At 48.9% G+C, this 26,804-nt stretch overlaps 1 protein-coding gene across 5 annotated transcripts in view; it reads left to right on the top strand.

Moving 5' to 3' along the window:
* GGTA1 (glycoprotein alpha-galactosyltransferase 1 (inactive)) overlaps nt 1-26,804 on the top strand; it is a 72,766-nt gene that overhangs the window by 28,259 nt on the left and 17,703 nt on the right. For 3 of the 5 annotated variants that reach the window (XM_043469440.1, XM_043469438.1, XM_043469439.1), the window contains exons 2-3: nt 11,680-11,795; nt 21,931-22,019. In XM_043469440.1, the coding sequence (XP_043325375.1) occupies nt 21,940-22,019 (80 nt within the window). In that variant the 5' untranslated portion in view covers nt 11,680-11,795; nt 21,931-21,939. The remainder of the gene's footprint in view (nt 1-11,679; nt 11,796-21,930; nt 22,020-26,804) is intronic. The other 2 variants (XM_043469437.1, XM_043469436.1) reach the window with 1 other exon arrangement.

Genomic DNA, 26,804 nt, shown 5'->3' with positions numbered 1-26,804 from the left:
GGGTGAGGGGCAGCTGGAATTTGAGCTCAGGCCTGGCTCATTCCAAGAACAGGCAGGAAAAAAAGTCACCTCCGCTGTGGGCTCCGTTACAAGATTTTCTTGGTTTTGTAGTTGTTTAATTTCTCACTAGGGTTCCTGGAACCTCATCACTACAGATTAATTCTTGGACAGGCTTTTATGCTCAAGTCAACTTACTGTAAGAAAAAAAAATCTAGTGTGTATGTGGGGAAGCCCAAGACAAAGCAACCTCAGGATTTTCTGGTAAATTCTTAGACTCTTAATACTTCCTGGCCTACATAGGGGAAGCAGGGCTAGCTGAGATGACTCTAGCCCCAGGCGCTAAGGGGGACAGGGTGGGGTTGGGGAGAGACTGGGCTTGTACCACCTCCTGGATTGCAAGTGGCCACAGGAAGGAGTCTGCCTGCTGGAGAGGCTAACCTGAGGTTGATAGTAAACACAAGCCCTGAATCCTAAAGGGCCCGAGGGGGCTTCACTGAACCCCTTGTCTTTTATTGAGCTGTTTTTATATAAAACAACCCTATGATTTATCCTCCAAACCTGCACACCTTTGAGAGTGAATGGGGCACTAAAACAATGACCTGTTACTTGATCACAACATGTGCAGATCAGAACTGTGGGAGGGAAAGCATCTTGATCTTACAGGCTCTGGGAAACTACCCACACCAGGTTGGGGGCGGGGGGGCGGGCGGTGGGTGGCTGTGTAAAGGTAAAGACCAGGTGGCAGAAATAGGAGGGTGGTGAAATAGAACAGGAGACCAGGAGATGGGGCAGGTGGAGCTGTGACTTCCACCCCGGGACACCTCTGCAACTCTGGCTCTGGGCCAGCCCCCGCCTGGTTAACACAGCGGCAGTAGCTGAGGTCTGCAGAGAGCGCTTGACGTTTGTGGGCACACGTGTCTCTCCCACCAGACTTGCACTTAACAAGTGCAAGGAGTGGATGCCGTTTAGTCTGTGTCCGGCCCAGTCCCAGCAGTCTCAGGACTGAGTACTTGCCTTTCAAGTGTTTGCTGATGGTGGTGTAAATGCTAGTGGGCATGGCTTTCCTGAAGTGTGCCAGGGGAGATGCTGTTCGGCTCGCAGAGGGAGGAGTCAGGGACCCTGTCTGTGAGGAGCTGTTAGGTTCAGTGGGAAAGGCGAGGCAAGCAGAACTTACTGATTCTACGATATTGCCATATTACTTGACTCTGAGCTTTGGATTCCCTGTCTGGGAAGCAGAGGGCTCTTTACTGATTGTGGGGCTTTCCTGGTGGCTCAGACAGTAAAGAGTTTGCCTGCAGTGTGGAAGACTCAGGTTTGATCCCAAGGTCAGGAAGATCCCCTGGAGAAGGGTATGGCAACCCACTCCAGTATTCTTGCCTGGAGAAACCCATGACAGAGGAGCCTGGCAGGCTACAGTCCATGGGGCTGCAAAGAGTCAGACACAACTCAGCCACTAACACTTATGATAAAGGATTCAATGAGATGGTAGGTGTAAATGAAAGGCAGTCTTGATTTCTAATAATAACATTCCGGGAAGGAGAGCTCAGCTCTACTGAAAAGACGTGTCTTGCAATCAATCAGAACAGTCCAGAGATGAACCAGACTACCCCGGTTGGTGGTGAAGCCTTCTCATCACTGGAAGTCTTCAAGCAGAGGCAGTTGGGCATGGATGCTGTAAATGGTGTGACCACCTTTGGGAGGGAGGCTGGGTTAGCAGGACATGGGGGAGAGGAGAGCTGAGAAGAGTGACTTGTTTACAGCCCTGTCCACGTCACCTGGAAGACCGTGCTGTCAGCCAGCGAGGGGAGCACACGGGAGCAGCAGCCTGGGACTGGTGGGAGCTGGCCCTTTGAGAAAGGGGGATCTGCTGCTAGGAGGGAGAACAGGAAACAGGCAGAGGCCCCTGACGACTTTCCCTTTTTCCCAAGTAACAGCCCCTTGCTGGTTCCAGGGCCTCCCACCTTGGATGAGAGAGAGGAGGCTTCTTTGGACCTTGAGACCAAGCCAGGTAGAGCTTGGGATTCGGCACACCTGTTGGCCCCAGGGCACCCTCCCTCCATCCACGGCTGTGCCTTCCCCTCTGACTCTGGTCTCTGGAGCCTCATCACATGCTCTGGACGCACCAGCTGCACCCATGTGGGGGTTCTTCACCCAGAGTCTATGGCTGGACATAAGGGTGCCATGAGCCCCCAGAGCTGGCAGGCAATGCAGAGTCAGGGAGACACAGCTCCTACCTTTTCATCTAAGGGGAGGGTTAATTGGGGGGATGCTGAGGCACACCCAGGAGTTGCTTAGAACTGGACCCCTGTCTATCTATTGCCACCGTTCCATTTGCCCCACTCCGTGGGATTCTGAGACAGCAGCACCCTTCCAGGGGAACACAACCTTCCCTCTTCCGGGGGCACATGGGGCCAGAGGCAGTCACAGGAGTGTCAGTGGGTGGCGCTGAGCTGAGAATTCAGATGTGGCTTCTCAGCATGCCTGACAACTTTGGTTCTGGCTGTCCTGCCTCTCAGCTCTGCCTCTCAGGTTTCAGCGCCGTGCCCATTCACGTGCCCATTCAGGACTCCCCGCTGTCTCTCAGCGCTTTCTTCCCTTGGTGCACAATAGACCTGCCTGCTCTTGCCTGCATGCTGGCAGCTCCCAAATCGGGCTCTGCCCAGGCTCTCTCTCTAGAACAATGTTACTGAGCTGGCTTTGACAGGTTCTTCAAACTCAGCGCTTCTAGAACCAAGCACCAACGCCCCCTCCTTCCAACCCCTCTTCTCCATTTTTCAATCAACCATCTGATCTCCTGTACCAGCCAGAAACCTGGAGACCAGCTTGGTTTCCAGATCACCTGCAGACAGATTCCTGGGCCCCAGCCTGGGCATCCTGATTGGTTAGAGCTGAGTGGACCTGATGCTCTGCATCTCTAACAAGCTCCCAGGTGATGCTGAAGCTGCTGCTCATTCCATCCACACTGAGTCGCACTGAACTAGACTCATCTCACTCCCTTCATCCCATGGCTTACTATTATTCTTATTATTGGGGCTTCCCTGGTCGCTCAGACAGTAAAGAATCTGCCTGCAATGCAGGAGACCCAGGTACTATACCCTGGGTTGGGAAGATCCCCTGGAGAAAGGCATGGCAACTCACTCCAGTATTCTTGCCTACAGAATCCCATGGACAGAGGAGCTTGGTGGGCTACAGTCCATAGGGTCGCAAAGAGTCGGACAAGACTGAGCGACTAACATATACACACATTTTTGTTATTATTACCATAGTTAACATGTATTGAACATTTCGGGGCCAAGCCCTGTACCAGGCATGCGTTTTAGCCTACAAAGATGTTCTGAGTGCCAGGTGCTGTAATAGATATTTCCATATTGGCACAAAACATACAGATGTATCTGCCTGTAGAGTTGACATTCTGGTCAAGGAAGAAAGAAATTTAAGGGAAAAATAAGTTACCTACAAAAGGAAAGTAATCTAAAATCCAGGACTGTCTCGTCTCTCCAAGAACGTGACATTGAAGCAAATTTTGAAAGAGAATTCAGTTCTTATAACCCAGAGTCTCAAAATGCTGCTTCTTTCTCATCTCCCAGCTCTCCCCATGGTGTTAGGTCTCCATGTTCCCCCCTGGATACTAGCCAGCCACCTCCTGGCTGGGCTCCCTGCCTGGAGATTTAACTTTTCCCACCGACCCTCATCCTGCAGCCAAAGAAGTCTTCTAAAAAGCGAATCATTGTAGCTCTCTTTGCCTAACAGCATTCAAGGATTCCCTAGTACCTTCAGGAGGAAATGCAGATTCCTCAGGTTCAGGGCTGGTGGTGATAAGATTCAGCATGGCTCTCTAGCTTCTCTGCCCCCACTCCACCCCCATTCTGCCTCCTTCATCCTCCACACTTCAGCTGTTCTGGACTGGGGCTTCTCAACTTCCCACTTTGCCCCCCCGCCCCTCACTCCAGATCACCAACCCACCCATCCTGTTTCTTCACTTTTTGCACGAGGGGAAGCACCTTCTGCCTGTCTTGGTGCTCCCTGCCCCCAACACTCCTGCATCCTCCCTGCAGAGCTGACCTTTGGTACCCATCCTTTCCCTCCTATGAATCTTCAAACCCTTCTCCCCTTGTGTCATCATGAGTTTCCCAGGGTCAGGAGTGTACTCATGACTATTTCCCTTTTCCTCCACGGCCTTTCTGATTGGACCCTCTCTGCAGCCCTTCCCAAGGCAAGCTGCTGGCGAGAGGTCCTTACACTCACTGCCATCACTTCCTCACTTGAGGTTCATTCCTTGACCCACTGCAGTCTGGTGCCCAGCTCCCCGTGTCCATGTGTTCTTGATGCCAGCTGCCCCAGGAAGCTCTTCTTCCACATCCTTCCCCTCCCAGGGTGATCTTAGCCACTCACATCGCAGTGATGCCCAGAGCTGAATACTGACAGACCTGTAGCATCTTTCTGGAGCATCTCACAGAGCCTATCCCAGGGTGGCATTTCTCTTCTTCCTACAATCCTGATCAAACAGAGATGCTCTAAGGATTCCATCCACTTTCCTCTTTCTTAAGACCACCTCCACCTCCCCGCCCACCTCCAACTGTTGCTTTTAACTCTGTAATTATGTGCGGAGTTTCTGCCCCCATGGGTGGTTCTGCTAGTGTTTACAGGCTCCCAACCAATAACTATTTAGGTAACTGTCTCTAGTGGATAGAGTTGAGTCTTCCAAAAAGATGTGTTCAAGTCCTAACCCCAAGTGCCTACGGCTATGAGTTTTTTTTGGAAATAGATTCTTTACAGATGACTCAAATTCAGATGAGGTCATCCTGGATTTGAGTGGGCTCCAATCCAATGACTGGTGTCCTTATAAGAAGGAAACTTGGACACAACACAGACGCATGTGGAGAACACTGTGTGGCTACATAGACGGCGCTGGAATAGACACAATGTAGACGCAAGGATGCTTTCAAACTGTGGTGCTGGAGAAGACTCTTGAAAGTCCCATGGACTACAAGGAGATCAAACTAGTCAGTCCTAAAGGAAATCATCCCCGAATATTCATTGGAAGGATTGTTGCTGAAGCTCCGTATCTTTGCCACCTGATGTGAAGAGCTGATTCACTGGAAAAGACCCTGATGCTGGGAAAGACTGAAGGCAATAGGAGAAGGGGGTGACAGAGGATGAGATGAGATTAGATGGTATCACCGACTCAGTGGACATGAATTTGAGCAAACTCCGGGAGACAGTGGAGGACAGAGGAGCCTGTGTGCTACAGTCCATGGGGTTGCAAAGAGTTGGACACGACTTAGCAGCTGAACAACAAGACACAAAAAATGCCAGTGACTGCTGGCAACCACCAGAAGCTGGGAGTTAGGCGTGATGGATTCTCCCTCATGACCTTCAGAAAGAACCAACTCTGCCGACACCTTGACTTTGGACTTCTGGCCTCCAAAAGTGTGAGAGAATAAACTGCTGTTGTGTTAAGCCACCCAGTCTGTGGTACGGAAGCCCTAAGGAAGCCCATATGCCGGCCATCTGTCCATCCGTCCACCGGTCCACCCATCCTTAGTACCTCCTCTGTACCAGACCCTGTGTGAGGACCAACAGGGGCCTTGGGTCAAAGCAGAGCTCCCTGCAGCCCTTGAGAACTTGCACATGGAAGGCAAGATAGACACATGAACACACACAGACACAGACACACACAGACACAGACACACACACAGACACAGACACAGACACACACACACAGACACAGACACACACACACACACACAGACACACACACAGACACACACACACACACACACACACACACACACACACACAGAGCAACCTGGGTTCCAAGCAGGCCACACAAGGGCAGAGGGAATTGGGGAGAGAGAGCCTTGGCCAGGAAGTGGATCTTGGAGGAGGTGGCATGGAGCTCTCAGCTCTGAAGGCCGCGCGTTCATCAGCCAGCTTTGCAGAGCAAGTGAGAACAGGCCCTTCACAGCCATCGAGCCCACGTGGGTCCCCGCCAAGGAGCCACAGGATCCTGGGAAAGTTCCGCCTCAGCTTCGCCAGTGCCCACAGCGGGTGTGAGGCCCAGATGGGGATGAAGAATGTGCCTGGGGCCACATGGCCTGTGGAACCATGTCACTGGATTTATAAAGCACTTTCTTGGGCTTTCTTTTCTCCGCTTGTATTATTGGTATTGACCTCAGTTTTTAAAAAGCTCTCTTCACTGCAAACCACCCCCTTGCATAGGCTCTTGGGAAAGAAATGTTTCCAGGGCAGGGCCGGGTAAGGGCAGGCCTGCCTGTCCTTCTTATCATCACGACTGCCTTAGTTCTCACCTGGCCTTGCAGTGAGCCAGGGTGGGAGAGACTTCTCTGGGGCCCTACCAGACTCTGAGTCTCCTCTCTCAAAAGCTGTTTCCCACCCCCTTCTGCTTTTCTCTCTTCTCTGTTTCGCAGAATCTTTTCTCTTTTCTTTCACCGGTTTGTTTGGGCCCCCGCCTTGGGAGGGTCCAGTGGGGCTCCTGAGTGGGCTGGCAATCCTGTGGCATCCTAGTCATCCCCTCCGCCTGGCCGCCTGCCTGACCCATCTCCTCCAAAAGCCAGAGCTAGTCATTCATAGGGTGACCCCAGGACCCTGGGGGAGCAGGAGAAGGGGATTTACACATCCTGAAGGGTTGGGCTGCCCACCTCCCCCTGCAGCTTAGTTTTCCAGCCTCTCTTTAGTGACAAGAAAGAGAGGAGTGCATAGAGGCGTGCACAAGAAAGAGCCTGTGCATATTGACTCATCACGTTCCTCGGAGGCAGGAGATGTCCATCTGAAAAGGTCCAGTCACATCACCTCCTCCATGAAGCCTTCTGAGATTGCCCCAGTCAGATTTCTATAGGAGCCCAATTCACAGCTGTTCCCCAGACTCAGGCCCAGGCTGGGCAGAGTAGGACTGGGAGGAACTGTGCTCCACAGATGAGAAAACAGAGGCACAGAGAAGGAAGCCGGACATGCCTGTGTCACACAGTCTGGTGATGGCAGAGTAAGGGTTCAAACAGTACTTTTAGCTTCTGGTACCAAGTGATTTTCCTTAAAAAAAGGAGTCCGCATGGCCAACATAATCACATTCTGGAATCAGAAGCTCTGTTTAGATGCAAGGTTTGTTTTTTCTCTTTTTATTTATTTTTTATTTTTGGCCACACTCGGCAGCTTGCAGGAGCTTAGTTCCCCAGCCAGGCGTTGGACCCGGGCCCCCTGCAGTGGAAGTTGGAGTTCTAACCCCTGGACCACCAGGGAAGTTCCCACTATTTTTTCTCTCTTTTGAAAATTTGATTTTGATCTGATTCGGGCAGAAGTTCCCCACTTTTCTGCAGACCCCATCACTTCCTATTGCATTATACCTGGTCAAAGTCACACACTTCCATCACCCTGGCTTCCATTCAGCATTCATTCAGCAAATATCTACTAAGCCTCTAATAGGTGCCAGGTACTGGGTAATAGGTACCAGGTACTGATCCAGGTACTGGGAAAACCCAGAAGTGACCAAGACGGAAGTCAAGCCACCCCAAACCCCAGTAGTTCTTGGGTTGCAGTGGCATTAGGTTCACAGCCCCTGCCTCATTCTAATGGGGATCCATTAGCATCCCCAGCTTGGTCTGGCTTCACCACCACCAGGGATGTAAGAATTTGAGGTGCGATGAAATCATGGAAAAACCCCAAGCTTGTCTTCCATTTCAGGGTTGATGACTCAGACCACAAAATTCTGTGAGGCTCTTATTTTACCTTTAGTTTCCTTCCTTACAACTTGGGACTGTGATCTTTACCCTACTTTCCTCTAGGGTTGTCTGAAAGCTATCTGGGTCTTTGTAGAGCTCTACAGTGAGCGCTAAACAGGGCGTGACTTTTTGACCTTGAGGGATGCTGAAGTCTTCACCTGTTCAGGAAGCGGTTTGGCTCTGAGGCAGGGTGCTGGCCTACTTGGCTTCAAGACTGTGCTCAGGGAGGGGTGAGAATTTCTAGGGGGGCGGGGAGAGGGCACCCCCTCGCACCCATTGCCAGATTGTGATAAGAAGGATCAGGTGTTGCTTTTTCACCTCCATCTGGGGTCATCAGCCTGAGGAAGTGGTGAGAGAAACTGAGGGAGGGTAGAGGGGGAGGGGATTTCCTCTTTGCAGGAAGCTTAAACCCAGGCTGTCATCAATACCTGAAACTTGCCCCTCGGTGGGAGCTCCTCCCATCTTCCAAGCTGTCAACAAAGCCAGCATCTCCCTTCTCTAGAAAGCGTCTGACCTGCAGCATGAAGAACTGAGGTTAGCTTCATAGAGGGACTTCCTGGTGCGAGAGGAAAAGGCTGAGGCTCAGGATGGATGCATGTAGAGGAAGAGGGAGGGCTCCAGCTCCCGGTTAGGTGGGATGGAGGCAGATCTCAAGAAGGTTGGCTAGGTGTTGCTTGGAAAGAGTCATCATGATTTCATTTTTCCCAGCTCTTCTCAAGGAAGTAGACTTACAGGTACAAACACTCCTGATTGCAGTTATTTATTGTGTGGGCTTTCAGCGCTGATGCTCACAGGTGTATGGCAATACTTAATGATAATGGGACATTGGGCCAGAACCTCTCCTTCCTACCTTTCTCCCACCCGCCGGGTACATGGTCAACATTTTTATTTGATGTAAAGCTGTGGGAGCAGCAACCTTGGATTAATTGAGCAGTAGAGTCTATGGGTGGTTGAGAACCTCAAGCGCTTTCCAAGGAGTAGTTCCTTAGTTCTTGTGATCATGGGTAATATGCATGTCTATACCTTTATATGTGCCGGCTACAACCCACCTGCTATTATCCCCATCTTACAGCTGTAGAAACACAGAAGTTAAGTAAATTGCCCAGGATTGCACAGCCTACAGGGCAGAGCTGGGACTCAAACCCAGGCAGCCTGGGTCCAGAGTCTACATTCAGAAGCACCACGCTGTAAGCTCCTTGCCCACCTTGAGAGGTGGGGACTGTGATTATCTCCAATGCACAGAAGAGGAGACCAACCATATTGTTCCATCAGTCACAAGCATCACCAAGAATGTCTTTTATAACTGCCCAGAACACATTTAGGGTTAAACAAACAGCAATAGCCTGCGACCTTTGTGTCTATAGCAAGCTTTCCCGGGAACACTTAATCCTCGTGCTCCCACAGAGGTAAGCAGGGTGGGGATCTGGACTTTCGTGTTTCCCAGCTGAAAGGGGTCTGGGATGTGAAGCCAGGGCACCTCCGCCTGGGCTGCATCTATTTACATTGGCTGCAGCTCTGAGGCCCTGTGATCCTCTGACTTGGGGTGTGGCTGAGAGACAGTCACTCAATGCTGGACTATCAGGGTTGGAAGGGGCCTTAGTGACTTGAGTGATGAGATTAATCAGCCTGGCTGGGAATGGTGCCAGGCTCTTACCTGGACAGCCTCTGGCCTCCTTTGATCAGTGGAGCGACGTGGCCTGAGGCTTACTTGCTCCAGTTCCCTGCCTCCCAATTATAAGAATGACCACAGGTATGCGCTCCATTGTTTTGAGAGTCCTTAGCCTCAGGTTGCTTTAGGGAAAAAGAAAGACACTGTTGATCTCCTGGAAGATGGATCTTCTGCCTTCCAGTTTTACATGCTCTGTTGAGCTGCAGATAACCCACCTGGAGCCTCTGATTCCGATAACCTGGAGAAAGTCCCCCCCTGGAGGCAGCTCAGGAGGAAGGGAAGCAAAGACCCACCGGCTGGTGACCTCGAGTAAGTCACGGAGGTCTCAGAGCCTTGTTCCCTTTCCTGACCACGGGGTGGGTGAGCCTGAGGACCCCTGAGATAAAGGGAGAGGCTGTTTTATAAACAGTTCAGGGGGAGACCTGTGTGATCGGGGCCTGCTTGTTGGAAGGACCAGTCCATCTTGGCCCAGCTCCTTAGCCTCTAAACGCTGTCCCCCTTTCCTTTGTCTGCTGACCACCGTCCAGATGCCTGGATCATTTACAACCACAAATTTTCTCTGAGTCTGTAGAGAGGTACTCCGTGGTGCTCAGAACTGGGGTGTTGAACCCCAGAGAAGGAAACTACAGGTCTACCCAGGACCCTATGTCCTGTGAGCCAGAGTCAAGGGAAACTAGAACGCCCAAGTGAAGGCAGCTTCCAGCAGGAAGGGTTCTGTTCATTTTTGCTCTTAGTATATACACAGAAAAGGCATGTTTGTGATGAATTTCACAAAGTGGACACACACCTGTGTCACCACTACCCGGTTCAAGAAATGACATGGCCAGCCCCCTGGGAACTCCCTCGGGGCCCCTTCCTAGTCCCGCCCACCCGACTCTGACTTCTGGCACCAAGGGTTGATTTCACCTCTGAATGTTAAATGAATGGAATCCATCCAGAGCTTCTTTCGCTCCTTGCTGTGTGTGTGGGAGCCTCATCCTGGTGACGTCAGTGGCTGTAGCAGGTTCCTTCTCACTGAGGTACGTGGACACCCACACTTGGTCACACCTGATCTGTCTGATGGTGGGCAGTGGGGTCATTTCCAGTTTTCCATGCGCTATGAATGTTCTAGTCCACGTCTCTGGGTGAGCTGATGTGCACTTTCTTTGGGGGTACAGACCTGGGGTGGAATGACAGGCTCATAAGATGTGGTTGGTTTGATTGTAGTAGATGCCAGCAGGAAGGATTTAAACAAGTAGTTAAGCAGGACTTCTGGACCGTGCAGACTGTGGTGGACTAGCTCTTGTCACAGGGGGAGGGGGCTGTGAAATTTCCTCTGGAGAACAGGAGGAAGAGGCTGAATTAGGCAGGCCTGTATTGGAGGCTGGGGTGGGTAGTCCTTGGCCCTTCTCTGTCTGGTTTTGTTCCCCTCTCCATAATCTGTCTGGGTGCCCAGTCTGTACTCCCAAGGAGGTGTCCGGGGCCGCTTGGAAGGGATGGGTAGGAGGGCTTTAAGCTTCATTTCCCTGCATCAGCCAAAGCCCCCTGTATCCTCTGTTTTACATAGTAGGATTCTGAGAATGACAGCATGTATTTTTGTTTTTTTTTTTTTTTTAAAAAAAAAAAAAGCTTTAGCTATTCAACTGCTGTGAGGTCCCTTCCATCTGGATAATTCTATTTTGGGATCAGGAGAGGGGTGTGGGAAGGGTTAAGCATTAGTCAGTCAAAGAGCAGGGCTGGGCCTCAGTGACCTTTTTAAAGTTCTTAAAGCTCAGCTCATGGTGTGGGAGATCTCAGTACTTTCTATTAAAATAGTGTTCAAACAAAACAGAAAGCCTACAGGATGTGGGGGAGAGGCTCCATGTGGAGGGACTTTTGGGTAGCCTTTCAGCAGGAGTCTTGAGGTCTCGCTCCTTCAGCCACGCCTCTGCGTTTTTAATTTTTTTCTTTTTAATTCTCCATCAGCCATTCCTGGTGGTTGTCACTTGGGTTGTTTGGGTTCAGAGTGGTTCTCGTTTTCGCTCAGGAGTGGGTGATGCTGCTGTCTCTCCCGAGGGTGGTGGCTTTACTTCCTCCGACGCCAGGCCAAGTTTGGACCTGTAGTTTCGCTTGGTGAGGGAGGCTGGGCCCTTCCTGGGCACTGAGAGAGGAACGTCTGTGCCTTTGGCATGCAGCTCTGAGTCAATGGGCCTGATAAACAGCCCACTTCCCAGGACCAGCAAGGAACAAAGCCCCTGACTGCTGTGGGATCTGCCCACCCCCTCTTCCTGAAACAGCTGCTTATTCTTTTGACAGGAGTCAGAACACTGCACCTTCGCTTCCTCCCAGCCCTGCCTCCTTCTGCAGAACGGAGCTCAATAGAACTTGGTACTTTTGCCTTTTACTCTGGGAGGAGAGCAGCAGACGATGAGGTATGTGACATGTTGGAATGATTTACCTCTGCCGGGTTGGGGTCCCTGGGGGTATTGTGAGCCGGCTGCAGTGTGGACACACCTTGGGGAGGAACTCCGCTCTCCCCCTGACTTCTTGTTGGAACCCGCCAGTTGTTCTGGAAGACGACAAAGTCCTCCTCTCCTGGCGTCGGATCTAGAAGTGGGTGCTGGCGGGATGCTGGCTCTGTCCCTGGAAGCTCTGCTGGAGTTTGCTGCCCCTGGCAGAACCTCACAGGGCGGGGCTGCAGCTTGGGGTTTTTCTGGGGCTCAAAGTGCCAATGCAGGGGTAGGAGGGCTTGCCCTGTGGGTGCATGCAGAGCCCTCTCGGGGCAGCGCTGACTCTTCATTTACCTCGCCTTATTTCTCCTGGGACAACCCTTGTGCAATGATTCCTGGGTCAGGCAGCAAGGAAAAACTGGCTGGATCCAGGCTTCAGATTTCCTGAAGGGGACTCTAGAAAGGGCATTGCGAAAATCCCTCCAAAAACAGGTCGTTCCGTCTGTGGCGGCTGGAGCAACAGCTAGTCGTATATTTAGTCTGAGGCTTGTCTCTTAGTTTCCTCTGTCTGTGTTTACTTTGACCCTTATAATGAAAAACATAACTGGAAACAGACTTCCATGTACCTTTTTTTCCCCCACAAATTATACCATGTTTCTTCTAACAGGGAGCATCTCCCCCTAATGCCCACCAGTTTAGAGAGATTTTAGGGTAAAAGCAGAACTCTCCACACCCCCAGCACCACCTCCCTGCCAGGACCTGGGCCAGGAGGGCAGAGGGTCTGCTTTTCCAAACACAGCATCCCCCCATCACCACCTTGAGGGTGAGCCCAGCGATCTCAGCCTTTGCAAAAGCTCAGTTTCCTCAGCTATGAAGCTGGGGTGCTGACCAGGATGAGGGACAAACAGGATGGAGTGAGTAAGGAAGGCTCAGATGCCAGATACACAGGAGGCACCTGAAAACGGCAGAGGCGTTGAACCCAGTAGGCTCACCAGCTGGTCCAAGGAAGCCTGTGATTGGCTAGCTTTGGGCCAATTGCTTAATGATAACCGTGAAAGGCAGACTTCCCAGGTGGTATTAGTGGTAAAGAACCCACCTGCCAATGCAGGAGACTTGAGAGAGGCAGGAGCCATCTACCTGGGTCAGGAAGATCCCATGGAGGAGGGCACAGCTTCCCACTCCAGTATTCTTGCCTGGAGAATCCCATGGACAGAGGAGCCTGGTGGGCTACAGTCCGTAAGGTCACAAAAGAGTCGGACACTGAAGCAACTTAGCATGCACGTACCCACTCATGCAACCGTGAAAGGCAAAACGAAAGGATGTGCCTAAGAGACCTGGCTGATGAGTCCATGGGTAAGCCTGCATGTCTGCTGAGAACAAAAGGGATGAAAGGGTGAGTGCTGGAGGCCAGCTCTCTGGACCTGAATCCTGGCCCCACTGCTTTATGCTGTGTGACACTGGGCAAGTCACTTAACCTTTCTGAGCCTCCATTTTCATGTCTGTAAAATGAAGATAATACTAGAGTGACTTCACAGGGTCATTATGAGGCTTATCCGAGAGACTACTGGTAAAGCGTTTAGCCCAGGCCCTGGCCTGGTTCAGCTGAGGGACATCCAAGTGTTGCAGGGCCAGAAGCTTATTCCATTTCCAGGCTCCCTTTAGGAAAAAGAATGCAAAGTTGCAAATATGACATTAGGATGGAAGTAAATGCCGTCATCCCTCCGTATCCACTGGGGATTGGTTCCGAGACCCTCACAGATACCAAAAACCAGGGACGCTCAAGTCCCTTACATAAAATGGCATGGTATTTGCATACAGCCCACACACATCCTCCCATTTACTTTTAATCGCCTCAAGATTACTTAGAATACCTAGTGCAGTGTAAATGCTATGTAGATTGCTGTGTACATTTGCCTGTATGCAGCAAATTAGAGTTTTGCTTTTTGAAGCTTTCCTGGAATTTTTTGTTTTTTTGTTTTTTAATGTTTTTGATCCGTGGTTAGTTGAATCTGTGGATGTGAAACCCATGGGTACGGAAGGCTGACCGTGTTTAGGAAAGGGGGAAACATCCGAACATGTAACAAAAACTGACAAATGCTCTCAATAGGAAAAAATTCGGAAAATAACATTGTAATAAAGTGTGAAGATAATATAAAAATGATTAGTATTACTCAGACCTGTTATGTTTTGGCTGCATACTCTTGGACTGCCTCTTTGCTGACTTTGTAATATCATTTTTAATTGAGACAAAAAAGACAAATCAGTTTTTGCCTCTAGCATGGTTAAATCAAAGGTTGCTTTTTATTACCTCGAGTTTAGAAGAGTTTCTTTCAGCTTCACAGCTTGTTATTGGTGATGCCATGGCTGTGAATCGCTTGGCAGTTTCCTACTCAGGTGACTCTGGCCAGAGCTCCAGAGAACTCAGCTCTTCCATCCTGGATGGGGTGGTGGGGGTATGTTGGGGGGATATGGGCACCAGGTAGCTGTGAAGTCTGGATCACTGTGACCCCTGAGACCCCCAAGTGGGCAGCAGAACAACAGTTAGTTCAGCCCCTTCTCTGGATCACGGTGGGAGGCTCCTGGGAGCTCAGCAAGGCCCACCTGGTGCAGGTTGGGTCTGCAGGCAGTGGGGTCAGGCCCCAGGCCCCACCTGCAGCCCCAGGACTGGAGTGATTCCCCCAGACAGGGCAGCACCTCATCTCCGGAGAGCCTTTGAGCCTTAACCACTCCCACCGCAATGGGAGAACAGGCCCAGTTTGCCAAGGGGCCTGACACGGAGGTTTCATAAGCTTCCGGGTCAGTTGACCTATGGACTCAACATGACTTGGTTGGCAGTCTTCTCTTGTGATCATCACTTCCAGGAAACTGGGGCTATCGCAGAAAGATGAGCTTGGTGTGGCTGAGTGAACCTGTCCTCGTCAATGAGACTTCCAGCCCTCTGGCTAATTTCTCACCGGGTCCTGGGTCAATCAGGAAAGACTGTGGTGGAAAGTTAAGTCCACAGGACTTGTTTCAAGGACGGGGAGACTGAGGCCAGATAAACCATGACTTAGTTCACAAAGCCACTTCGTGTGGCCATTGGGGGTGCCATTTGAACCTCCTCTTCTTCCCCTCCCCATCGTGAGCCATGGGGGCAAATGTGATGTCCGTGGGACCCTGAGCTGGGGGCAGTGGGGAGTGGAGCTGACTATCATATCAGTCAGCAGGCGGGGAGGGCTCACCTGTGACCCTTCTGGGTCCTGCAGTCTCCGATGGAGCCACGTGTTTCTGAATCTCTCCCCTAAAAAAAGCAGTGTCCTCATTTCGACTGCCATTTGTGGAGCATTTACTGCCCACCCGCACAACGTGCTGCATATACATGGTCTCCTCTTGTCCTTTCAAGAACCCTAGAGGGGGGCGTGTTTGAAGCTCCATTTTGTCCGTGTAAACAGAGGCTCAGAGCCAGAGAACTTGCCTGGGGTGTGCGTCTAGGGCTGCACAGTCTGAGCTGCCAGACTCATTTCTGCCCAGAACGCTGGATCTAAATGTTACAATGGAGGATGTGGAAGATGAACGATAGGAGGTTTCCCGAAGGGTGACTAATAGTTCCTGGCCCTCCTTCCCGCCCGCCCCCTCACCTGTTTTGTTTCATTTGCAACACTTGTCACTGTCTGACGCGTATCCTTTTGAGTCTCTTGACCCCATGCAGTGGTCCAGAAGTGACTGCGGCTGGAGGTTGTAGGACAGGATGGGTTCCAGGGACAGTGGGGGGATGAATCACAGAGAGGAGGATTTAGTTTGCGGGAAGACGCTGCTTTCCCCCGGCTCTGCCCCAGATAATGGCTTTTCCAGGGCTTTTGAGTGCCCAGTGATTCAGTTGAGATGCTCACCTCTCCCCCTGATGTGAGATGGGAAAAATAAGGGCCACTAGACTTCCCTTCAGAGAGGAGTTTTGCTGGGAAGGAATACCTGGACTTAGACCAGATGGGGTGAAATGATTGAGATTCTCTGAAGCCGTGGGTGTGCGTATTGTCTGTGTGGAAGAGTTAATTTATGGGCCTCATGGAAAAGTCTGATGCTTCAGGGAAACAGAAGTGGAAAAGGAGGCAGGGGAAGGGGGTAAGGAAGGTGGAGAAAGGACAGTGTGACCCTGCCTTGCGAAATGCACTGGAGTTTTTAGCACCATCTGCATGTGTTCCAGGAGTGGGGGTGGTTTTATTTGGAAGCCATGGTACGGGCTGGGTTCTGGGAGTGGCCCATGGGGGTGGTAGGATGGGTTCAGAGAGAAATCGCAAACACCATTGACAAGAGGGCTGAGAGATGCCGGGAGGGCTCAGGTGGAGTTGGGCCTGCCTGGGCTCACCTGATTCTCTGAGGTGTGGGGCCAGGTGACTCACAGTCACACTCTCCCATATGAGAGAGGGTGTCAGTACCCCGTAGGGCCTAATTCAGGGGCTTCCCGGGTGGCTCAGCGCTAAGTCTGCCTACAACGCAGGGGAGGTTTGTGTTAGTCGCTCAGTCGTGTCTGACTGTATGCTACCCCATTGACCGTAGCCCACCAGGCTTCCTTGTCCATGGGATTCTCCAGGCAAGAATACTGGAGCGGGTTACCATGCCCTCCTCCAGGGGATCTTCCCTACCCATTGCTACGGATTGAACCCCGGTTTCCTGCATTGCAGGTGACTCTTTACCATCTGAGCAACAAGGAAAGGGTGCAATGCAGGGGTTGTGGGTTCAGTCCATGGGTTGGGAGGATCCCCTGGAGGAGGGCATGGCAACCCACTCCAGTATTCTTGCCTGGAGAATCCCATGGACAGAGGAGCATACAGTCTGTAGGGTCACGAAGAGTCAGACAGAACTGAGCAACTGAGCACACACAGGGCCTGATTCTATGCTGCACCCCTTAAACGGGCTATTTAGAAGCAAGCCCACATTTCCTACTTGGTGGGTAAGATAGTCAACTACGTCTTCAGAATGACACAGTTTTGAAAATTCTGAGAGACAGACACATCAGTGAAGGGCTTTTAGACCACATTGCCTGCCAAATGCCTCATCTTATCCAGAAAGAAAAATGAAAATGTTTTCAAAGACCCACTGGCCACCCTGCCAACCCTTCTATCGCCGGTGCTTTGCTGAAGGACTCGAGATTGACTCATTTGGGCAGCTTCCAACTGTGAGTCTCTAACAAGAGTGACACCTGACCACAGCAAAAAGTCAGCAGGTTCAAGTCATTGATAGGATCCAGAAAGAAATGGGCTCCAAGGGACTTCCCTGGTGGTCCAGTGGTTAAGAATCCCTTCCAATGCAGGGGGTGACGGTTGATCCCTGGTCCAGGACCTAAGGCTCCACAAGCTGCTGGACAACTAAGCCTGTGCTCCACAAGGAAGACCCAGAGCAGCCAAAATTTAAAAAATAAGAAAAATATTAAAAATGGGCTTCAAGAGTTGTCTCTGGGGCTAATTTCTGAGATTAAAAAAAAATCAAACACCTACATTTGGAGAGGGGATGAGGGGGTGTCCCTGATATAGGTATGAGTGTTCTCTACCACGAGAGTTGTGTGTTTAACATTTCTTATACTGGGAGAAAATTTGTGTTTGATCCTCAGCAGGTGGGGCTGATAAAGCTTCAGATGGCTGGGGCTTGATCAAAGAAAATCAAAGTTGTCTGGCCTTTCCAAAGAGCTCTTAATCAGGCTGCAGCACGGAACAGATGGATAGACCTTCAGAGTCCCTAATTTGCATCAGTTTGCACTTTATTGTTTAGCATGTTCTTATTCCAAAACCCTTATTCTTTTCTCTCAAATATGTTTTGAGCTTTTGCTGAGTACCAGGCACTTTGCTCTCTTCATTGGATTCTCCCAACAGCCCATTTTATGGACACCAGTAAGAAGAACTGGCAATTTTTAAGCATTTAAAGGGTGCCAGGCACAATGCTAAACATTTTACAGATGCCATCTCTTGCAACCATCACCATTTTTATCCCCCTTTTAGAGACGAGGAAACTTATCTAATATGAGCCATTACAAGTCCAGCGTCTCTTTTCTGAATCCCTAGGGCCAAATATGTTGGAATTCAGAATTTTTTTTGTATGCAGAGTATTTATCATATATTATGTAGTGTCCCAATGCAGCAGCAGCAGCACATAACAAAATACATCAATATTTATGCAAAGAAACATTTAAACAGCCTCACTGAGAGGGATAAAGATTATAAATAGCCTCACATCAGTAGGGCCTGGATGTCAATTGAATTATAAACAGGCTTTCAGTTTTCAGAGCTTGCTGGAGTTGGATGAGGGTCTGAGAAGCTGCAACATGTTTGGGGTTAGCTGGTTTTGTATGTCACAAATCCCTACTTCACTCCCAGACTCCTGTGTTCTAATCACCATCCACGCTTCTCTGGGAGGGACCATAGCAGCAGAGCGGGGTGGCCAGAGTCTCAGTCCAGACCTGTTTGTTTCCAAACCCTGGCCTTTCCTCACACGCAATGCTCGTGGTATTGACGTAGAAATCAAGTGGCTTTTCCTAGCAACCAGGATGAGTTGCAAGCATTCCTTTGCATTTTGTAACTTTGCCTTGGGTCCCGGGCTGTGTGTGCCAGCGCACGAGGTTTTCACAGGGAAGAAGCTCAGACTGAGGTGTCCCTGTGGCCCAGCAGGTCTGTCTTCTCATGGTCTCTGTAACACCACCGGTCATGGTTATATCTGAAAGCCGGAGGGTGTGTTATGACCTTGAGTTCAGCCCTGGCTTTTCCATTTCCAAACAGAGTTCACTTTCTAAGCAAGAAATGTCATGGCTGGTAATCCCACACTTCCTCTTCTTTAACTGGATTTAATAATAAAAGTGATGAAGGGACTATCTCTGGTGGTCCAATGATTAAGAATCCGCTTTTCCAATGCAGGGGGTGGGTGCAGGGTCTATCACCGGCCAGGGAACGAAGATCCCACATACCACTCGGCAAGGCCAAAAAGTTGTTTAAAAAGTAGGGAGGAAAAAGAAAATAATAATAAACGTGATGAAGCACAGGAGATCCAAGCCAGGAATCATTTCAGAACCCTCTTTGAAAATAGAGATTAACCTGTCCCATGAAGGACTGTCTTGGTACCTTCTCACTTTATTTCACACACTCACTAGGTGACGGCCCCCTCTGCTCTTTGAGGGCACTGGGGATTCAGGATTGAATAAGAAGATGCCCCTCCCGCCCTCAGGAAGCTCATAGGAATGATCAGAGGAGATGGAGCCAAATGTGGATGTTGCCACGTGAGCTGCCTCCCAAGGTGATACGTGCAGCAATGTGAACAGGGTGATGGGGGAGCCGGAGGAGAGAAAGGGGGCTATGCTGGTGGTCGGGGGTGGCGAGTGGTGTCTTGCCACTCACACAGCTCACTGGACCAAGGGTAGATAAGGCACAGCCAGGGAAGCTGGAAGGAGACTCAAGTAGCCGGAGGGACTGCAGACATGTGTATTCTCTCCCAGCAGCAAGTCTTCAAAGACTACTGATATACTCAGACAGACAAAAGTGGCCCATGGCCAAGTAGGCACACAGGCCCAGTGCTACCAAGGTAAGCAGTATTGTTGTTTACAGAACACAAGGTGTGAGGCTGTGAGACAGTGGGACAGGAGAGCCTGACTGACTCCACGTTGTCCATTTCTCCACCAGTGGTTTCACCAAGGCGATGACGTTGGCTCCCAGATGTCTACTGTCACATTTTCTCCACCTGCTGGTCCTCTCCTTTTCGCCCCTTTCTCTAACCTGCCTTTGAGTGTCGTCATCTTTAGCCTTCAGCCCAGGGCCCTCCTCCTTCCCTTTTGTCTCTCTCCATTATCTCCTTGGTAATTGAATTTATTCCCTTCATGTTAAGTATCATCCTTGGTCTATGGACACTCCCCAATTGCACGGCCTGCCCACACCTCTCTGATGAGCTTCAGACTTGAGTTCCGGCTTGCCTATGAGTTTCCATTCAGGTGTTCACACGCTCCTTGAAATTCACACATCCAAGAGGGAACTCATGAATACTTTCCTCCAAGCCTATTCCTCCTCCAACCAATCTGACTAAATGCTACAACCTACCTGCTTAAGCAGAAACCTTATTTCTTCCTTCATCGCTAACGACTAAATTACCAGCCAAATCCTATCAATTCTCTCTCCAACGTATGTTTTGAATGAAACCAACCATTGAGCCAGCCCATCTCCTCTTTTTTAAAAAAATTTATTTATTTAATTTTGGTTGCCCTAGGCCTTTAAACTATGCAAGGGCTTCCTCTAGTTTTGGTGAGCAGGGACTACGCTTAAGTTGTGGTGCACAGACTTCTCATTGCGATGGCTTCTTTTGTTGTGAATCATAGGCTCTAGCGTGTTGGGCTTCAGTAGTTGTAGCACATAGGCTCAGTAGTTGTGGCTCGAGGGCTTTAGAGTTCAGGCGCTGCGGTATGTGGGATCTTCCCAGACTAGGGATCAAACCCTTGTCCCCTGCGTCGGCAGGCAGATTCTTAACCACTGGACCACCAGGGAAGTCTCCAGCCCCTCTCCTCTGTTGCAATTAGAATGGTCTAGCTTGTCATTTTATCTGTTCCCCAAACCCAGTGCCCAGATGGGTCTCTCTGAATGAAGATGGGTTGGGTGACTCTTCAGCTTCAGATGCTTTTGTGGGTCCCTGCCCTCTTTCCATGCCCTTCCAGCCTCTGACTGCCCCTGCCCACCTTCTGACTACCGGCCATCACCACCACCACCCCCTCTCTTTCACTCAAGTGGGACAACTGCACTATTTTTTTTCTTGTCCAGGTTTTTTGCTTTTGTTTTTCCCACACACAGGAAGGTTTTTCTCTAGTCAGCCTGGTATAGATGCTATTTCTGAAATATTCTCATCCCTTCTCCTGGTACTTTCTTTTCCATCCTATCTTCACCCCATGGGAAGCTTTAAAGTCATCTCCCCAGTGAACCCTTCCCCAACCACCCAAATCAAAGTACTTCCCAAGCTGTAATTCTCTCCCTGCACCCCTTCCCCCTTTGATCACAATTTCATGCAGCAATTAAGAAATATTTATGTACCCACCGTGCACCAGCTATGTGGGTGTGGTAGGGAAAGGCCACCTGGGAAATGGTTGAGTCTCAACTGTAAAAGACCAGATTGTTTTCCCCTCTGAATGAGGGAGCGCATAGTTAGGATATCAGAGGCAGCAGAGCCATGGACTTGATGATTCCCCAAAGTCACATGCTGAGAGGCAGGGCTATCGAGTCAGAGGAGGCCAGCATCCGCAGGAACCATTTAGCTCAACCCTCACTCTAGAAAAATGGTACAGATGAACTTGTTTGCAAAGTAGAATATAGTCACAGATGTAGAGAACAAATTTAAGGTTATCAAGTGGGGGAGGGGCGAGAGGGGATGAATTGAGAGATTGGGATTCACATACAGATCCTCCTGGGTATTCAATAGATAACCAATGAGAACCTACTGTATGGCACAAGGAACTGTACTCAGTGCTCTGCAGTGACCTAAATGGGAAGGAAATCTAAAAGTGAGGGGGAATGTGTATATGTGTAGCTGATTGACTTTACAGTGAAAATGAATACAACATTTTAGAGTAACTGTACTCCAATAAAAATAAGTAAACCCTCTCCTACGCCCATGGTGGACCTTGTGAACACTCAGGAAACTTTCCCTCTGAGCCTCAAAGTAGCCTTAGCATCTTTTGCAACCCAGGTGGCCACATTAGTTTGCTGAACTGGCTCATTTGCCATTGCAGACCCATGCAGTTTAAGCTAGAACCTGCTCCTTGCATGCGTGTGTGCTCACTTCCTTTAGTCGTGTCCAACTCTTCGTGACCCCATGGACTGTAGCCCACCAGACACCTCTGTCCATCGCATTCTCCAGGCAAGAGTACTGGAGTGGGTTGCCATGCCCTCCTTCAGGGGATCTTCCCCATCCAGGGATCGAACTTGCATCTCCTGCATTGCAGGTGGATTCTTCACTGCGGAGCCACTGGGGAAGCCCAGAACATGCTCACTTAGTGCTTGTTAAATATTCATCACCTTTTCCTGTTAGAAAGGATATGGGTAGAAACATTTCTTGAAAAAATAAAAATCATATCCCACTCTTGATATATTTAATCTCTTTCACCCCTCTTCTTTTCTTTTCCCAGGAGAAGATAATGAATGTCAAAGGAAAAGTGATTCTGTCAATGCTGGTTGTCTCAACTGTCATTGTTGTGTTTTGGGAATATATCCACAGGTAATTATGGAACATGATAAAGTGATGTTAATGAACATCTCCATCAGTCAAGTCACCAGGTTGAATTAAAATTAGGATTCCTTCCTTCCTGTTTCCCTGAGCCCTAGACTTTAAAGACTATCTTTAAAATCATTAGATCTTCAAGCACTTTCTAAGTAATTAATTATCTTTCTTCCTGCCATGTTCCTAATACCTCAATTTTTATATAACTTTGCAGTTCTGGGCAGGCTAGAGCCAGAAACAGTAAGGTCCTATTAAGATCAAAATGTCATATTAAATTATTTATATGACCAGATATGGAAATTACATTAGGAAATTTCAGACAGGAATTCCACGAGAAGTTCACCCTGATTTTTGCAGTCCTAAAATATTTGCAAAGTTCAAAGGAACTACTCAAAGTTGTTGACTTTTGCTGCAAAATACACTTTGAGTCGCTGGTGATTCATTTGTGCCTGGCTAAACTTTTGAGTGCTTTGTCTTTTTTTTTTTTTTTTTTGACTCTGGAAAACAAAATGAATGAAATATTTCTGAGTTTTCAAATTCATCCGTGGACTCACCTCAAATATTTGAGCTGCTTCTGTGTTTTGAGAAACTATAATGCCTCGGAGGTTCCAGCTGGAGAGGCTTCTGACAGAAAGAAGTCTCCCCAGGCAGCTACAAAAATGCACAATGGTTTTGACTTTAAGAGACATCAGTACAGTTCAGCCTTTCTTTAAAAAAGGCCACTTTACACCTAAAGGTAGATGAACCTAGAGCCTATTATACATCATGAAATAAGTCAGAAAGAGATAAACAAGTATTATATATTAATGCATTCATATGGAATCTAGAAAGATGGTACAGATGAAATTGTTTGCAGAGCAGCAAAGGCGATGCAGGCATGAAGAACAGACTTGTGGACACAGTGAGGGGAGGAGAGGGTGGGATGAATTGAGAGGACAGCATTGAAACATATATATTACCATATGTAAAATAGGTAGCCAGTGGGTATTTGCTGGATGCCTCGGGGAGATCAAATCTAATGCTCTGTGACAATTTAGAGGGGTGTGATGGGGTGGGCGGTGGGAGGGAGGTTCAAGAGGGAGGGGACATATGTATACCTATGACTGATTCATGTTTGTGTATGGCAGAAACCAACACAATATTGTAATTATCCTCCAATTAAAAATAAATAAATACAAATAAATAAATAATAAGGCCACCGTACAACTCTGGGCCAGGAGCACTGTCTTGTCACCATTGATATCTTCATGGTGGAGTGTCTTAGTAGCTTCCCAAGTTCAAGATGATGGCTCGGTTAAACATTAGAATGTCGCTTTCAATTCTTAAATTCTAAGATTTGATGAGCTGGCAGGGCTGTCCTGTCTACTTATAAAGGGACTGCACCTTCAGGTACATCAGTGGAAGGAGGAATCGCTAGACTCTGGAGCTGTTTTTCCCCAGGGTGACCTAACCATTTCTGGAGTATTATTGTTGCATTCTGAACAACTCATTTTAAAAGAAACAGGACAAGCTAGAGTGTGACCATGTTAAAGGGGCCTACAAACCAGGTCTTTCGAATTGAAGGAAACTGTGGGTACTTAGTCCGAAGAAAAGATGACTCAGTGTTGGATGCAGGGACCCTGGAGCTCCCGTTACTTGAGGGCTTGAGCAAGTATCCTGGCTGGAGTCTGGAACTAGGCTGCCCGGGGCTGGTCCTGCGCCATGACTTACCTCCTCTGTGACTTTGGGCAAGCTACTTCGCCACTCTGTTCCTTGGTTTTCAATGTTTCCCTGTTGTTTAAAATGGGCATAATAGTAGTACCTGCTTCATAGGGCTGTTGGATTAAATAAGTTATTGTGTATAAAGCACTTAGGGCAGTGCACTCAGTAATCGTTCACTGCCATCACCATCATCACCACCTTCTCTTCATCTGCTCAGAGGTAAGACAGGGAATTTTAGCAAATAGAAGGAAGAGCTCCAGCAGTTGGAAGAATCCAACAGAAGAGCGCGCGTCCTTTGGGGTCCTGCCCTGAGCTGAGATGCTTGTGTAGGTAGCCTTGAGAGCATTCGCGCTCTGAATGCTTGATTGGATAACCTTGGCGTTTTGAATTGCAGCCAGAGTCACACTTCCAAATTTTGGGTACTTCACAAAATTAAAATATGGGAGCCAAAGGCCCAAATGTGCATATTGGCACTGGCCTCCCATAAAGAGGGTTATTTTGCCGTGCTGGGTACACTCTCTACATAGTAACTAGAGCAGCTTCTGGCTGCTCTTCAGGGCCATAGTCTGGCACCCAGACGGCAGCCACATCATTCTTCAACGTGGGGAATCTATTTGAATGTCTGCAAGAGGTTTAAAAGGCAACAGATTCTTTGCCACCCTGAGAATTGGTCTTGTGATGGTGTGAGGTGAGCTGAGGGCACTCACCTTAGACAGGTAGGCAGCACTTTAGCTAAAAAGGATTTTAAAGTAATGCAATCAAACACATCGACTGATTAGTAGAGACTATTACCGATAGAGCATCCTGAAAGAATGTCATCAAGGACAGGGTTTGATATGAGGTTGGATGAAAAAAAAAATCTTAGAATTTTAGAGATGGAAGAAACTTTAAACATTTATGATAAAGTAATGATGGTGAAGGTGATTTTGATGATGGTACCTACTAGTTTTTAAGCGTTCGCATGTGCCAGGAACTGTACTAGGCATTCCCTTCCCTGCAAGCTAAGTATTAGTCCACATAGTCTATGTATCGAGGTGAGGAACACTGAGTCTCCACAGTGTTAAACGTGAATGTGCAAGGTCACATTTTCTGGAAGATTTAGATCTGAGGCTGTCTGAATATAGCTTATTCTGTGACCCACAATACAACCCTTCCTTCAGTTGAGGGTTCCTATTTGTTAAGAGACAAAATGGAGACTGAATAGGTGAAATAACTTAGCAGTGAATTTATGTTCAAGTTCTAATTGGAACTCAGATCTGATTTATTGTCCGGGCTCCTTCTTGAGCTGGTTGTTCATGCCAAATGCTGTGAGGGATACAGGGTGAGGCAGAGGGAATTCCTATCCTCAGGAGGTTAAACTCTAGATGGAGCAAGCAGATGTGTACATCAATATCAACAATGCAAAGCGAAGGAAGGATATCAGAGGGAGAGAAAAGGAACCATGAGAATTCAAGGAGGCAAAGATTATGTTTGACTTAGAGAGCGATCTGTTTCTTTGGCGGGGAGAGGCATTCATTTACAAATATTTATTGAGCAGCTACTATGTGCCAGTCGCTCTACTCAGATTGTACCAGGGAAGCCACAGGAGAGGGGGCATTTGAATTGTGCCTTGAAGGATGAATATGAATATGTTGCTGGGACCTGAAATGTCACAGGCCTCTGGGAGGGGAGGGTGAAAAGGGCAAGATGGCAAATTTAAAAGATGGAACAAGATGGCAAGACTGACTCTACAAATTGATGTCCTAAGCACTTGGGGGGGGTCTGAGTGCTAGGTTGCAGAGGGCCTTCCCCCTCCTCTTTCCCTTCTTCCTAACCGCCTCTTGTCAGGTCTGGAGTCAGATTCCCCAGGTTCAAGTACTGTTTCTTCTAGCAATCCAATCTTAGACAAAACCACTTAATGCCTAGGTGCCTCTGAGGAAGCATAGAACCTCCTTTGCTGATTGTTGTGAGGATTTAATGAGTTAATACATGTGAATTGCTTAGAACAGTCCCCTGCCAAGTATTAGCTGTTATGAATATTGTCAGATCAATAAACAGATTTAGAAACAAGAGACATTAGAACTTGGTCCACAAGTGTTGAGCTCAGAAGTGTAACTGTAGGTGGAAAGAGGGCGTGCATTTCACACTGGTCAAGAGATATGGACTCCCAGCAGGGGCAGAAGGCAGAGTCTGAAACAAGTATTAGTCATTTATATTTTTTTTTCAGTGATGAGGGCAGCTAGGGCCAGACAGGTACAGAGCCAGGGCAGGTGCCTGAACCCAGGTCCAGAACTCTATCCAGGCTCTATCCCTTATATTCACAGGGAGAAGGAAGCAAGAAAGATTTAACCATTGGGCACAGCTTCCATGTGCAGAACAGTGGAAGAATCCAGTACGACAAGTCCTATCCCTTTTCCCCCAGAGTATCTCTCAAGTCAGTGCACTCTGCTCTCTCCATCTCTTTGGCTGCCGTGACTTGGGCCCGGACCGCTGCCAACACCTCCTGACTAGTCACCCCATTTACTCTCATACTGCCTGCAGAGACGACCCCGTCCCTCTCCTGCCTAAAACTCTTCAAGGGCAAAATCCAGAGCAGGCCACAGCGAGGGGACCTCTGGTTACTTCTCCATTTATTTCCTTGCACGTTTAAATGCCTCCTTCCTTTTTCAGGGCCTTTGCGTATATATTGTTGGTCTCCAAGAGACACTCTTTCTAATTTCTCTTCCCCTGGATTTCTATTCATCTTTCAGAACTCAGCTAAAACATTGTTTCCTCCTCTGGGAAGCCTTCCAGGTCTTCCTGTTAAGTGCTCCTAGTTACTTATGCTTTGTTTTTTTTTTTTAACAGCCCTTCTTGGAGCTTGAAGTCCTGTAGCTGTGTGTGTAGGGTCTGCCCTCCCCACTAGCTTGTCTGTACCACAAGGACACAAAGGGACTCTGTCTGTCTCAGCCAGCACTGCATCCCCAGGGCTAGGCATGTGGCACACGCTTAGCAAGTATTTGTGGAATGGGGGGAGGTGGTCTGCTTGAGGAGTCAGTCACTGGTCCAGTCTTGTAGATGCCTTCAGATGGTTTCACTGCCTTCGTTAGCCTCAGAAGTGCC

Source organism: Cervus canadensis, chromosome 5, assembly GCF_019320065.1.
Source record: "Cervus canadensis isolate Bull #8, Minnesota chromosome 5, ASM1932006v1, whole genome shotgun sequence".
NCBI lineage: Eukaryota > Metazoa > Chordata > Mammalia > Artiodactyla > Cervidae > Cervus > Cervus canadensis.
Note: the sequence above shows the minus strand (reverse complement) of the source record. Positions and strands in the feature narration are given on the sequence as shown.